The 15,069-nt window shown below is 43.6% G+C and overlaps 1 protein-coding gene across 5 annotated transcripts in view; it reads left to right on the top strand.

Annotated features, from left to right (window-relative positions):
- The window catches only part of fcho2 (FCH and mu domain containing endocytic adaptor 2), a 43,773-nt gene extending 29,854 nt beyond the window's left edge, over positions 1 to 13,919 (top strand). For 2 of the 5 annotated variants that reach the window (XM_084572703.1, XM_084572704.1), the window contains 15 exons: positions 642 to 666; positions 1,791 to 1,830; positions 1,972 to 2,060; positions 4,169 to 4,258; positions 4,987 to 5,502; positions 5,890 to 6,005; positions 6,085 to 6,214; positions 6,688 to 6,747; positions 7,179 to 7,290; positions 8,348 to 8,503; positions 9,233 to 9,365; positions 10,262 to 10,461; positions 10,553 to 10,617; positions 10,704 to 10,868; positions 11,355 to 13,919. In XM_084572703.1, coding sequence (XP_084428829.1) covers positions 642 to 666; positions 1,791 to 1,830; positions 1,972 to 2,060; positions 4,169 to 4,258; positions 4,987 to 5,502; positions 5,890 to 6,005; positions 6,085 to 6,214; positions 6,688 to 6,747; positions 7,179 to 7,290; positions 8,348 to 8,503; positions 9,233 to 9,365; positions 10,262 to 10,461; positions 10,553 to 10,617; positions 10,704 to 10,868; positions 11,355 to 11,377 — 1,920 coding nt within the window. In that variant the 3' untranslated portion in view covers positions 11,378 to 13,919. The remainder of the gene's footprint in view (positions 1 to 641; positions 667 to 1,790; positions 1,831 to 1,971; positions 2,061 to 4,168; positions 4,259 to 4,986; positions 5,503 to 5,889; positions 6,006 to 6,084; positions 6,215 to 6,687; positions 6,748 to 7,178; positions 7,291 to 8,347; positions 8,504 to 9,232; positions 9,366 to 10,261; positions 10,462 to 10,552; positions 10,618 to 10,703; positions 10,869 to 11,354) is intronic. The other 3 variants (XM_084572706.1, XM_084572705.1, XM_084572707.1) reach the window with 3 other exon arrangements.
- Positions 13,920 to 15,069: the final 1,150 nt, after the last annotated feature.

The following is a 15,069-nucleotide window of genomic DNA, read 5'->3' as shown; positions in this document are numbered from 1 at the left end:
TTTCTCCCCTTTCGCCTTGAAACTTTTTCTTCTCGTAAAAGAAATAAGTTCTTTATTGAAATTGATGCTCTCGGCCTCGGCGGGCCCTCTATCTTGCTTATCTTGTGTTTTGCGCAGCGGGATGTGGCAGATTTATATCCGGAAAAGGGGAGAAGGAAGGGGGGGGCTGGGGGTTCTGGTGAAGGAAGTTGGTGAAGTGTTGAGGGCACGCTCTCTTGTTGTCCCTGACTGATCGGTGTATGGGTTTAAACACACGTTTTTTTTTGCACCACTGAATTTTTCACCCTAGGTTTAATGTCTGGTATGTGTGAGCCGAGAGTAGTCCTGTGATTTGCTGGTGTTTAACTTTGAAATGGAAAATCCCCTTTGCCACTGGGGATAATTAATAATACACTTTTTAGCATCTTTATATATATATATTTAAACTTTTATACATTAATGTCACACTTTAACTGGAATAAAATAAAGTTTGAGCTTTCGAGAGTTCACCAGAGACAATCAGTGACCCGTATAATAAGTTCGCATTTCCATCCTGCTCTCTTTTTGTTAACTAAGTCAACAAAGTCCCGCCGACTAACGGTTGAGATTTTGCGGTGGGTCGTTTGCATCTTTGATTGATTCACGTCTGTTTTTGCTTTCAGGGACAGATGCGGAGGAACCAGTCCAGTGAGTATTTCCTCTCTGACCTCTCGCCGTATATGTGCGTTGCTGGATGACTGTAAAACTTCTCAACCGCGTTTTTCTTGGCCAGGGTTGTTTTTAAAGAGGTTGTCTTTGTTTTTAAAAAAAAAATAAAAAAAAAAAGGAAAATCCAGAAACGTTGCCAAAACCAACACTTCCCTTGAGAAAAAAGTAAATAAGTGTTCTTTTCTACAAATGTGAGAGCTTGAGGGTTATTTCCCCTCCAGTGGTACAAATAAGATTAACTACTTAATTAGCTGTTTATATTTTCACATGTCAGAAATTATCATTTACTTGCCTGGTCTTGCTGTGTTGTTTGTACCTCCCATTAAGTGCGTTAAACTATAAATCCGGACAGTTTTATTTTTATTTTATGAGTTTGTTGTGTTTTCTCCTCCATCAAAACGTCTCCTTTCTGCAGCTTAAGCACAGATAAAAAGTCAATTTGCAAAAGCTCATTTCATTGATAGATGTATACTCTTACGTACGCTTAGGGTTCACAAGAGCACCTACACTGAGCTCTAGGGCTCAGGGTGAGTATGTTTTCACTGCAGTAGTCGGCCTACACCCCTGCCTCCTCCCCCCTCCTCCTCCTCCTCCTCCACTTAAAATATCTGCCACAGCCCCCTTCATCTCTGCAGCTTCTGCAGCCAGCTGACTCCACCTAACATCACTGACACTGTGTCCTCTCACGGCAAACTTTCAGTATCTTATTGTGAAGTTTTTTTACTCTCATGTATGGTATAAAATGTGGGCTCTGTTTGGTGCTTCAGGATATTTTAATGGATCTTACAGTAACACTTTAGACAGGGGTAGAAAATGACAAAATCACTCCACACCCCTGTTTTTAAAGTGCTATTAAAACACAGTATTAACCCCTTTTTGCAGTATTTGGGTAATCTGTTTTAACTTAAAATTTATTTATATTTCTATAACTTACTTAACGGTAAATTGCGGGTTTTATTTATTCAATCAAAATCTCCATTTATGTTTTAAGGTACTTACTAAAAACGTTGGGATTTTATTCTTCTTATTTCATTTTCACTTCCTGTCAATGTGTGGTCTATAGGTCTAAGTTTTCTCATTGTTTTGTTTTCCTCTCACTTCAGGTGATGAACTAGCAAAAACTAGAGTGCCAACGCCATATGAGTGAGTATTAGAGTTAAAGATCAAAATTTCTTTGTGCCTTTTCTCTCTCATGGATGAAGTGTTTATTTCTGCCATAATTTATTTTGTTCTTTTCGCATCTAAGAACTTTACAATGGGTTTTTACGTCACATCTCTTGACAGGCTGACTAACAACGACCTTCTGTCCCTGGACCCATTCGGCCCGACTACTCTGGCGGTTGGCTCTTCCTCCTCCGTGTCATCGTCAGCAGGTAATGTTAAAAAAAACAAAACAAAAAACACGTTTATTCCTTCTGTTTAAACCAGACATGTCAATCTCAAATCCCAGACTGCATTGCAATAGCTGAACTCTTGGCATCACGCAGGTATGTCAATCAGCTCCCTCCTCCCAACTTTATTGACAAACTCATCGGAGTCTCATGGTTGCCTTGGCAACCGTACGGCAGGTCGGCACTCTGACGCTCCATACGGTTGACCCGTAAAAGCTCAAGCCACAAGCATTAGAGCACTAAATACGCAAATAGGTTTAACGGAGATTCCTACACAAAGACGTAGTAAGTTAGCAGACAGCGGGCTAAATCGGTTAGCATACCTTTCCACGGTGGTGCACACCTCAAACCGAAAACTTACTAAAATATGAATGAGAACACCACTACAGCTAAACGCCAGTGGGTTAACATACACACTAACGTGCAGACACACTGAAAGTGTCCGTTAGCCAAATAACAGCACACGGTTAAGTTATTTCTAACTTAACCGCGTGGTTAGCTCCACTCTCCACCGTAAGAGCCGTATCATGTTAGCCCCGATAGTCTCGTTTTATTCTGGCGTCGATTCAAAGTGTCGATAACAGTGAATTCTTACAAAACATAGACTGTATTAGGATGGATGGCGGAACTGCTCCTCAAACGTGAAGCCAAAGCAAGTAGAGCTCCCCCTGGTGGCTGGCTTCAGTATAGGTCATAAGCTCCATCCCCTCCATGTTAGTGGATGGGACTTGCGCTGAACTAAAACACCAAAATACACGTCAAATTATTTTTTTTCCAAGGATGGTTTCAGTCATTTTAGGTAGTTAATATAATGGTGATGCATGTTCAAGTGTCGATTGTTTGGATAAGTTTCGTTTTAGTTGCCAAACTTGAAAGATGGCACCGCCGTACCCCCGGGCAAATGGCGTCAGTTTGGCCAGTGCAAGGAAGTGACGACACATTGTCCATATGTATATACAGTCTATGATACAGCATAGAGATGGCAGTAGGAAACCATACTGTGGACTGTTAATCTCACAATGTCTTATGAAAAATAGCTGAAACATCTGAAAAGACAAATTGCGTCTCATTTTAAATAAATATCCGTTCTGATTGGCCCGTGATGTGGAGTCTTAATTTTTGCCCCCCCTCTCTCTGATTGAGTTCGACACCCCTGCTTTAAACCCTGAGATTTCAGTCCTGGTCGTCCATTGAGAGTTGTCAGAGCTGTGTCCTGTCACTTGTACACAGCTTACACAGTCTCAGTTGCCTTGATAAAGACACAAAGTTCTTTAGTTATAGAAGTTAATTATAAAAAATGTTCATGCACTCTATGGCTGCTGCAGAAATAAATGAAAACCTGAAGGAATGTGAAACCATCCTACACACACAGTCTGGTATTTACTTACAGTTGACTTGTAGCTAGTAACTCAGACATTTCCCACTTTCTCTTTCTCCATACGCACTTTGTTTCCCAGTTAGCATTTTGTTCCTTTAAACATTTCTGTGTTGAGTCTTCTTAATAGCTTGTGGAAAATGTTTCTTACTTAATGCATATAACGCCGACAGTGTTTCTCGCGGCCTTTTACGTGCACGACACCAGTGTTTAAACAGAGTGACACTGGCACTGACCCATTGCCCAGGTTAAGCGTAATCCACAGTTAATTGGCACCTAGCTGAGGTCAAGAAGGTCGGCTATAAAGCCCACTGGCACGTATGTTGTCAAACAGTGTCTCGTTACTGTCAAAGGTCTCGGCTTAAAAGTCAAAAGAGCATCAGAAAGTGCCCTGATTAGGATACGGTGATGGGAATTAAGTCCCCGCTTTTAACCCTTTTAAATCTCTCTGTGTACAGTGGAGCAGTATTACCAGCTCCTAATGCACACATGACACGTTAAGCGAGGCTAGTCCGAGGGGTGTTTAAAAGATTAGGATGTAAGGCGTGTTTATTTACTTGTATCACGTTTTAATTGCCTGTTCATTTTGTTTTTGTTGGTTTTGTTTCTCGATTTACCTTTTGGGTTTTTATTGCAATGCCTCTCTTTGATTTTATATGACATGATGAATTGTTGGTTTTTATTTTTTATTTTTTTTCCCACCTGTTCTTGTCAGACCTTGCCTCTATCCTCCTTTCAATCCCTTCATCTCCATCTTTTCTGATGAATGACTCTGACTCAGAGGTCTTTCTGCCAGAGGCATCAGGTAAAAAAATGTGTGTGCGGCGTTTTACAGAAATAAAATTCACGTGAAAGCTTTTCTCTTTGAGGAACGTAAGGCATTCATAACTTTTTTTTTTTTACATGTTATACACCGATCAGCCACAACATTATGACCACAGACAGGAGAAGTAAATAACATTGACCATCTTGTGATGCTGGGAAACTTCTGGAGCAGGATGCGCACACAAAAACGCTTTAGGAACAACTAAAAAGAAACATGAAGAACAGCACAAGGTGTTGACCTGGCCTCCAAATTCACTAGATCCCAAACTGATCAAGTATCTGTGGGATGATCCACAGAGGCCCCTTCCCTCAAAGACCCCCCCACTAACAACATTGTGTTCCCAGACACCACAGGACACCCTCAGAAGGCCCATGTCCATTCTCTGATGAGTCACAACTGTTTTGGAGGCACAAGGGAGACCTACACATTAGGAAGGTGGTCATAATGTTATGCCTGATCGGTGTATATTTGTATTTGCAATCTTTGGAGTGTTCTTTGCTTCAGCTTCATGTAATTTAAGGGTAATATCTAAAACCAGGCTCATCAGCTTGCATAGTTATCAGTAATAAAGGTTAGAATAGACAAGGCGCCACAGGAAAGAAACTTCTGTGATTTAACTGATATGTGACTAAATGTCCAATAAGTTGACCTTCTATACTCTGCTCTGCGCATTTCCCGCCTCTTGTCGATCACGTTGCCTCCTTCAGTCGAGACGTTGCCACGACCGGAGCCCTCTCCTCCCTTGGCAGAGAGCCAGCAATCCAAAGATGTCTCCTCTTTCTCCTCGTCCACATCCTCTCCCTGGGATTCACCAGAAAACCCTTTCCAAGCACTCAAGCCCGCCCCGGCGAGGGCCCAGAGCGCCCCCATCACCCGGCCCACTGAGCCGCTCGACCCCATCAAAAGCCCGGCCGCCGCTGCTGCCGGCCCTCCAAAGAACGCCGACGCCTTCTCCTCCGTGTCCTGGTCCCAGAGCCAGTGGATCGCCTTCAGCGATAATTTCGCCCCGGCTCGGCGTCCGGGCTCGGGGTCGGCGGTGAAGGAGCTCCAGAGGACGCAGTCGGGCTCCGGCAGGTCAAGCCGCTTCCTGTCTGATGATTCTGCCGAGGCCTACTGCAAAGCGGCAGGCGGCAGAGAGGACGGCAACCTCTGTTTCACCGATGTCTTCTCCGGGATTACAGATAGGGCAATGTCTGCCGCGCCGTCAAGCAAAATATTCACTGGTAACAAGAACTCTGATGCTAGAAACGTAACTTATGCCTGAGGTTTGAATTATTATTTTAATATTTAATTTTGTCTCATTTATTTCTGTATATTTGTGAATGTATTCAGTTTTTTTTGTTTGTTTTTTATTATTATTTTATTTATTTAACTCACTGCCTGGTTTGCAACGTGTTTGTCTTTGGGTTTCCTTTTGTGAAAATGGTTTTGGAATGTGTTTTACTTGCTTTAATGTCATGATTTTCAATATTTAATGTATTGCTGTCATTGTTTTTTTGGTGCATGAGGGTTCTGCATCTAATTGAATGCTTTCCGACACATGCAGCATGCTTTCCGTTCTATTTACCTCTCACTAACCTGTAAAAAAATAAATGTGTTCCTGTGTGTAGTGCCAGTACCGAACCGACCTACAACCCCTCTGGCACCTGGAGCACTTGTACCCCCTCCACGACCCTCCTCCAGGCCCAAACTCCCAACAGGAAAACTCACGGGAATCAATGAAATTGTGAGTGATTAAAGGATTTATTTTAAGAAATACATCTGTGACGTTCTAATGACGTCCTATGTGAATGTTTTTACCTCAGGTGCGGCCGTTCAGCCCGCCCAAAACATCCAGCGCCAGCCCTCCTCCTACTGCACCACTCGCCCGGGCCGAGAGCTCCTCCTCTTTGTCCTCGAACGCCTCACTCAGCGCTGGCAACACCCCAACAGTCGGTAGGAGCACTTCCTCCGCTTAATCTCATTTCATTCTCCTTTTTTCTGCACAAACATACCTTTTGTCTCTGCGCCACAATGTGCCTCCTCTTCCTCCTCCTTCCTTTTCGCCCCTTCACTCCTCTCCCCGCAGGAGCTGAGCACACCTTTGCTCTCCCCCTCTCCTCCCTAGAGCCCGAGCTGCTCTCCCTCTCTTCTCTCTTTCTGCTAAGCCAAAGTGAGTCTGCCTCCCCGAACTCCCTCGTCACTTTTCTACCCGGCACACATTTCTCCGACGATGCGTAAAAATCAGTTGTTTATTTCCGTCCAATCACAACAGCCTTTGTCAGATTAGGGCCTCACCTGTTATCACTGTCACACACTTAAGAACTGGCTTACAACTGTGCTCGGCCTCATCCCTCCTCACATTTGTCCTCTCTGGGTTTGTGTCATCTCCTCCCTTTTCCTCTTTACGCCTCTAATTCGGCGTAAAGAGGACGATGTGTTCATAGCGAAGCTGCCTACCTTTGAGAAGCGGTGTGAGACGCCAGCAGGTATGCTCGAAGTTCATGCTCGGACGGTATTTTAGCTGAAACTAACACCAGTCTGTTGAATGGGCTGGATGGATTGAAGTGAATACCTCGCTTTGCAGTGGTTGCAGTTTGCTCGTGTGCATTTACGCCTAACATGATAAATATGTGTTAAATTAATCAAGCAAGGAATGAGTTTCTTTATTTTTATCCTTTTTAATAAAGCTCTTCAAGGTTGTTGTGTCTCCCTAATAGTACTTAACTTTAACCAAAGTTATTATAGCCTGTTGACAGATTAAACTGATTTGCGGAGTATGAATGACTGACTTTTGCAACAATTATACGATTCACCTTTGCATGATCCATTTTCCTGACGTGAGCTTTGGACAGTTTCTGAAAGTCTGATCTGCATGTGAGTCAACAAACCTCTAACCCTGCGCCTTTCTCATTCTCAGGGACGTCTCGCGGTCCCAGCCCTGTGACGCTGGCGTCCCAAGATGCTTTGCCCATTGCCGTGGCCTTCACAGAATCGGTTAATGCGTACTTCAAAGGAGCTGATCCCACCAAGTGAGTCTCACATGACCTCCTGCCGCTCAGAAGGCCTCTGACGCGGGCCTGCACGCATTATTGTCTACATTTGAAGTTTAACTGCATCACGCGTGAGCCTTGAGCTTGTTACGTACTCGGCGAGAAGCGAGAAATTTGTCATCGCTCCTGTGGCTGCTAGAAGAAGAAGAAAGTTTGTTCTGGCCAGGTCGTTTATTCTTCACGAGAAGCTCAAATGCCAAACTCTGGGGAAGTCCTCATAGGGAACTCAAACTGCAGCATATGTCACACACGCTAAGCATTGTGGGAGATGCGGGAGACGGGGTGCATGCATTCAGCATACACCCGCACACAGTATGCCGAGAAGAGATTAGCATCTAGGAGCTCTCAGAGCATTTCCGCTAGCCGCTAGCGTTTCCGCTTTTCCGCATTAACCACGCCCACTTCCAATTTCTGACCAATCACAGAACAGTAACCGGACACCACACCAGAAAAAAAAAGTTCTGCCCGGTTGAGAACAAGCTGCGAGAACTCCCAAACGAGGACTGCGAGAACAAATTTCTCTCTTCTCGCCGAGTACGTAACGGCCTTTACTGTACGTGGCGCGGTGCTGTCCCTAGGGCGGCGTGCACGACACCCAGTAGGCCCCCGGTGTGAGTGCTATCGCCCGGTCGCTCTCTGCATGCGGGGGAATTTCCCGTCAGTCTGACACCATTCTTTCAGAGTGGATAACCTACATGGGGCAGATTATAGTCTGGGGCAGAGAAAACATACAGCCTTTTATTGGTTAACTGCTGTTAAATTGCTGCTGTGCAAAAGGCTTATTTTTGCAGGGATTAGCAAATGGAACATTTCATAAGCAATGCAGCGGAGACGCGGTGCAGGTTTGAAACCAGCTGTGGGCCTTTGACACCACAACGTAGACCAGACTGGGTCTACTTTAGACTTATGGGTATCTATAGAGCTGACGGACAAAAGTGTTCATGAACATTTTACACCTGTGAGTTAAAAGACGTACGTGCTAGTTGAGCTTTGCCTGAGTTGTTTAAAATGAACGCTGGTCGTTCCCCCTGCACAGGTGCATCGTGAAGATCACAGGAGACATGACTCTGTCGTTCCCCGTGGGCATCATCAAGGTGTTCATCACCAACCCCTCTCCCGCCGTCCTCTCCTTCAAACTGAAGAACACCAGCAGGCTGGAGCAGATCCTACCCAACCAGCAGCTACTATACAGGTGAGCCGCAGAGAAACACAGAACGGATCAAACGGCGCTGGTTTGGATCGCAGGCGATGAGCCGATAACTTGTCACGGCCGCGGTTAAGAGGGATTTGGACTCGGTGATACGAGCGAGAATCGGGGAAATGCAGAGTGCGTCAGCGAGAGGAAATTCAATTAGTAATCTGACATAAACCTATCATTAAGCTGTCAGGGAAGTATTTTCCACCAGACTTTAACAGCCAGGTTCTCAACAGCCCGTGTCTCTGCGAAAAGGACGCCCCTGAAATAGCAAAGAACACAAAACTTCACATGACAGCGGCTTCATTCGACACGTTATTCACTTAACACGTTATTGTATCTCTCACCTCTTTAGTGTCAGGCAAGGGAGATGTATATTTCGCCTCACATGCAGTGCAACTTTCAATTCTACTATTCTAAATCTACATTTTTTTCCCTCCAAATAAGCAATGACAAATGACATCTTTTTTTTTTTTGTTTTTTTAATGCCTCTCGCTCTGGTTCCTCTCAGTCATCTCCAGACCACATGGCCGGACTAATTGAATCAAGTGGAATTCATGATTTAGTAGCTGGTTGGATATAACAGGGTCATTTTTTCCAAGCTATTGGAGCTTTACACACAAGGCCAAGAGAAGCGATGAATAATTGAGCCCCTGATTATTCCTTGTGTGTGTGCGTGAATGTGTGCGAGCGTTAACGTCCTCCTTTTCTGACTCTTCCGTCCAGCGATCCTTCCCAAAGTGACTCCAATTCCAAGGACTTCTGGTTCAACATGCAAGCGCTGACGTCCTACCTCAGAAAAGCCTCGGATCAGAATCCTTCAGCTTCCTACTATAACGTGGACATCCTGAAGTACCAGGTCAGTCAGCTGGCGCCCGAAGTGCTTGACACTCCACACGAGTCTGAGAAAGAAGGAGAAGAGAGCGAGAATATGAAGCGAGGAGAGGAAAAAGTGGTGCAGTCTGATGACTTCCCATGGAGAAGTGTTGTTTTTACATTGTGATAGTAGTTTATCTACATTGCGTGAGCTCCTGCATGAAGACAGATTTCATAATCAGTCAAATGTTTTAAATTTAGATTCATACTAAACTGGAAAATGTTATTTTCTCTTATCAGACTTTAAATCCTGCAGCTTTAGTCGTAGGCAGGAGTTAAATATCAAACCTAATAAAACACCAGTTTTAGATTAAGCCAGGAAAAAAAAATATGAAGCATAGCGAAACACTGAAATATTTGTGTAAGCTCATTGAGGCGTTAAATGAACAATGTATGCGTCTGCCAACAAACAACGTCGCTGCTAACGAGGGAAGAATCGGCCTTTGTCCCGGCCGCTTGAGTAACATGAGTTTCGCTCTAATTTGTACTTTCAGCCGAAACTATGGCGGCACATTTGACCTTCCAACTCGATCCAGGCGGCTTGTTGTTTCGCTTGATTTAGATACGTGCACTTAAAAAACTTAGCTCCGTTAGCTCCAACATGAGTTAAACTTTGCCAACACAACAAAACCTAAGTAGAAATGCTTACAACAGCGTAGGCCAAGTATCTGATCAAGTATCTGTGGGATGATCCACAGAGGCCCCTCCCCTCAAAGGCCCCCCCACTAACATTACCATGTTGCCAGACACCACAGGACACCCTCAGAAGGCCCATGTCCATTCTCTGATGAGTCACAACTGTTTTGGAGACCTTCACAATATTAGGAAGGTGGTCATAATGTTATGCCTGATCGGTGTACACTGTACTGGTGTGTTCAGGTGCAGTCTGACGGGATCCATTCCACTCCTCTCAACCTGGCCGTATACTGGAAGTGCACGCAGAGCACAACAGACCTGCGGGTAGACTACCGCTACAACCCAGAGTCCATGGACGCCCCCGGTCCTCTCTCCAACGTGCAGATCTTAGTGCCCGTCGACGGAGGAGTCACCAGCATGCATTCTCTGCCCAACTCCATATGGTGAGATGCGCTTGGTTCGTGTTCGTATCAGCAGTAGCACAGCAAACTAGAACAGAATAGCTCGAACTGTTATTTCATTCTTTCTTTTCAGGAATCCGGAGCAGAATAAGTGTCTCTGGAAGCTGAGCGACATCTCGGAAAAATCTGAAAATGAAGGTGAAGAGTCAGATCTGTCGTTTGTTTAGAAAAGTAAGAGAGCTGAATCAGTTCCTGGAAAGTATTTGTTTGTGTTTGACCCCCAGGTGCTGGATCACTGAGGGCCAAGTTTGAACTTTCCAGTGGTCCATCGAACCCCACCACTCTGGCAGTGCAGTTTATGAGTGAGGGGGTCACCCTGTCTGGAGTAGACATGGAGCTGCAGGGGACCGGATACAGACTCTCTCTCAACAAGAAGAGATTTGCCACAGGTACGTACAGAAGTACACTTGACCATATGTATATACACCAATCAGCCACAACATTATGACCGGAGAAGTTCAGTGTTCTGCTGGGAAACTTTTGGACCTGGCACCCCCACCACCCCATAGCAATGACACTCCTTGATGGCAGCAGGATGCAGCCTGACGTAGACACACACACAAAAACGCTTTAGGAGCAACTCACGGTGTTGACCTGGCCTCTAAATTCACTAGATCCCAAACTGATAAAGTATCTGTGGGATGATCCACAGAGGCCCCTCCCCTCAAAGACCCCCCCACTAACCACACACTGTTGCCAGACACCACAGGACACACTCAGAAGGCCCAGGTCCATTCTCTGATGAGTCACAACTGTTTTGGAGGCACAAGGGAGACCTACACAATATTAGGAAGGTGGTCATAAAGTTATGGCTGATCGGCGTAGTATATTTAATGCATCAACAACTCAACAAACCGCATTCCTTGTATCTCCAGGACGTTACATGGCAGATTGCTGAGGTGACCCACCACTCTGGTTCTCAAGAACAAAAAAAAAAATAATTATTTCGCTCCACTCAAAACTTGACGACTCCCAGGGGCCCCCCCTCGCCACCGAAGCTCCGGATCCACCCGGGGCCCAGCAGTTGTCACAGTTGTCATCCACGAGGCGAGAATCTCACTACAATAAAACAGCACTGAGTACTGAACACTGTTAAAAAAAAGAAAAGAAAAGAAAAAAGAAAAGACGAGCTTTCAGGAAATGTGTAGATATGAAGTCTAATGATGCTTTCTGATCAATTCAATTTTTTTTTTTGTATAGTCAGAAACAATTTATGGATTAGTTATAAATCTATATTGTATTTGAAATCATAAAAAAAAGGAAAAAAAAGTGCACTAACAATCTTTTCCGATGCTCCTTTTCTCTCTTCTTATACTCACGGGGAATTTAAAACAAAACCATTTCTGCGCGGATGAGAAGAAAATATTTCTTCCTCCACCTCTCTCTCTCTCTCTCTTTCTCTTTCTCTTTCTATTTCTCTCTCTCTGAACTGTAAATAATAACACTGAATACTCTGCTCGACCAGCTCTGACTCTCAGATCAACTCTGTTTACTGATTTCTTTTTTTATGTTTATTTCTCTGCTCCTCCTCACGATTCGTGCAATGAAGGTAGAATCTGTCTTAAACAGTACTCACTTGTGGAGTAAGCTTAATCTTTAAAAAGAAGTGCTTTCGAGGACAAACATGCAAAAAAATAGAAGGAATAATCTGACCTCAGTGCCTCCTCTTACTTGTACTGTGGAATAACAGGCAACAAAAGTTTTCTACGCAGATTTTCGGTTTCTGTGATCACTGTGGTCTTCTTTTAAGATTTTTTATATCCTTTTAAATTCCCCTTTCAGTCATTTTTAGGACCTTGACTTTTCAATATTGTGTCAAATTCTTTAAATAAATAAAATCAAAGCACATTACGACAAATTCAGCTTTTATAAGAACTGGCAGTCAGTGTTTTTTAATCATACTTCTGAGATTTATTAACGCAGAAACGTGCCTGAATCTTTTTTTTTTTTTATATATATATATATACACACGACAGCACAGTTTCTCAGTTATCTCCTTTATTTGGATATCGAAGGGAAAATTGCCTCCTCTTTTTAAACCCAGCTGTCTTCCCCGGACACGATTGAGTCCGACTCTTTTTGTAACTTTTCTACTCGAGGCCCTCGCGTCTCTCGGCGTCAGCGAACGGTAGCAGCCGCCAAATTTAATGATTGAAATGCCTTTACCGGGACGACCCACCCGACACTGAGTAATCCAGCGTCGTCGACCGCGGTTAGACGTCGCGACGCAGCCGCCGCCGTTTACCTGTGATAGATAACTCACCTGTCCTGCCTCTGACGCAATGCACGCCGGGATAAACTCCGGCCCCTTGCAACTTTCAAACAGCACAAGTAGCAAAAATGAATGACGGATGAGCGGGAAAAACGCTCGGTGCTTTATACTTTCGGAGGGCTCTTTGGCTTCTCGCTGGTGTGTTTTATCTTCGTCGCTGAGCTTGATCCTCGCAGCGGTTTCCTGAAATTGGTTGTTACAGTACAACGTCGGAGAAAGGGTGCCTGAAAGCTGTGACTGAACATTGCTGAAACCTTTTTTTTTTTTTTTTTAGGGCAGTAGTTTTGTACACTGTGCATCGCGTGGCCAAGTGACCTCTCAAAGATCGTGTTAGGAAATTAGTTTTGACATCAGACTAATTTTTACTGTCTCGTCTGTGCTATAAAAACTTTGCCTGTTGTAGTTTTTTAACTGGTTTACAATTGATTTAGACTCATATCCACACTTGCCTCTTACATAAAAAAAAACTGTTATGGATTATATCTTTAATTTAAAACATATCTGTCCCAGGTGATTATATGAAATCATATCTGTTTTTATTTTATTTTATTTTATTTTAAATGACCCTTCTTGTTCCTGGTTTAAGACTCAAGCCTTTTACTATTAAGTTAGGAGCAGGCACTTATCTTGAATGGATTATGAAAAACGTCTTTTAACTTTTTTTTTTAAACCTGGAAATTTAATAAGCCAAGTGTTTGAAGGCAGTTGAAATGAGTTTACATTAAATCCTAAAATTGTAGCACCAGATATTTGTACAGTGAGATATCAACATGTTGCTCTGTGTTCTCTCTCAATTATTAATCAATTATTATTATCATTGGTTTTGGTCAGATGAGGCAAATGCATTTAAAGAAGAAGAAGAAAAAAAGAGAGTACTCCGATTCTGTATTCAGTATTAGCAAGCTGGTTCTTGCTGTCCCTACTAAAGTTTCCAAATGAATTCATTCAAGGCTCCTTCTACGGTCACCTTTCCCCAAGCCTTTCTTGTATTTGTTGTATTAAACGGAGTTAAAAAAAGAAAAAGAAAAAAGAGAGCAACTTTGTGTAAATGATTCTCAGACCTTTTTACCAATATCTCAGCCACTTTTTGTCTCTATTTTATGATTTCTCATTGTGCCTGTATTAAATGTGTAATATATGAATATATACAAATATATGAAAATGACTACTTTAAGCGTGTTCTGTGTGATTTCTTTGACCTTTATGGTGAAGACTGTACAAAATGCCTTAGTCCAACGACCTCGGGTGCATTGCCATGACATTTTGAATGGACATTAATGGACGTTTATGGACTTTGATCAACTAGAACGGACCAAGCAGCAGCAGCATCAGTGGCTAATAAAATACAGCCAACACAGAAGTGTCAAAAACTGCAGTTCCTCAAATGGCCACTTGAGGCTTCCACGTTAAGATGTCCAAATTAACAGCAGAAATAAACATGTTTACAGCCTGGTATAGAAAATTTAAATTGGGATGTATCAATGCTTAATAGTTATGCAAGTTAATTAAGAGCATGGTTGGTTTTGAGTTGTCGCTGGCACTTTAACTCCACACACACCCCGCCTCTTTTATCATTTTTTGAGTAAGACAACCAGGCAATGCCAAGATGGCGACGGTCTGAGGCACCACACTGAGCTTCAAAACTGCTCTTCAGGAATCCTGTGGGTGGTGTTCAGTGGCAGTCCTAGGTTCTGGGGGTAGTCAGTCATCCAGGTATATCTAAGGTCAACTTGAGTTTCTTGGAAGACATTTCGCCACCCATCCATTCTTCAGTTCTAAAAGACTGGTGGGGTGTAGGGGTTTAAATAGGAACATATGTGAATGTTGCTCTCATGGTGACGCTAACTAAAGACTAGAATGGACCGAGCAGCAACCTCAGCGGCTTAAAAGTAAAGACAAACTGCAGTTTCTCAAATGGCCACTTGAGGCTTCCAGGTTAAACCGTCCAAATGTTATAGAAAATTCAAATTAGGATATATGAATGCTTAAAGTTTTACCAGCTAATTAAGGGAATGGTTGTTTTGAGTGGCTAGCACCTTGACTCCAATCACACCCAACCTCTTTTATCATCTTTGAGTTGGACAACCAGGCAATGCCAAGATGGCGACAGTCTGAGGCACCACACTGAGCTTCAAAACCGCTCTTCGGGAATCCGGTGGGTCATGTTCTGTGGCGATCCTAGCTTCTGGGGGTATTCAGTCATCCAGGTCATGGTATATCTAAGGTCAGCTTGAGTTTCTTGAAGACATTTCGCCACCCATCCAAGTAGCTTCCACCCATTGGCTTCCTGAAGAGCTGTTTTGGGAGGGCTTGAGGCA

The sequence above is a fragment of the Chelon labrosus genome, assembly GCF_963514085.1.
Source record: "Chelon labrosus genome assembly, chromosome: 22".
Taxonomy (NCBI): domain Eukaryota; kingdom Metazoa; phylum Chordata; class Actinopteri; order Mugiliformes; family Mugilidae; genus Chelon; species Chelon labrosus.
This window is presented reverse-complemented; position numbering and strand designations above follow the sequence as displayed.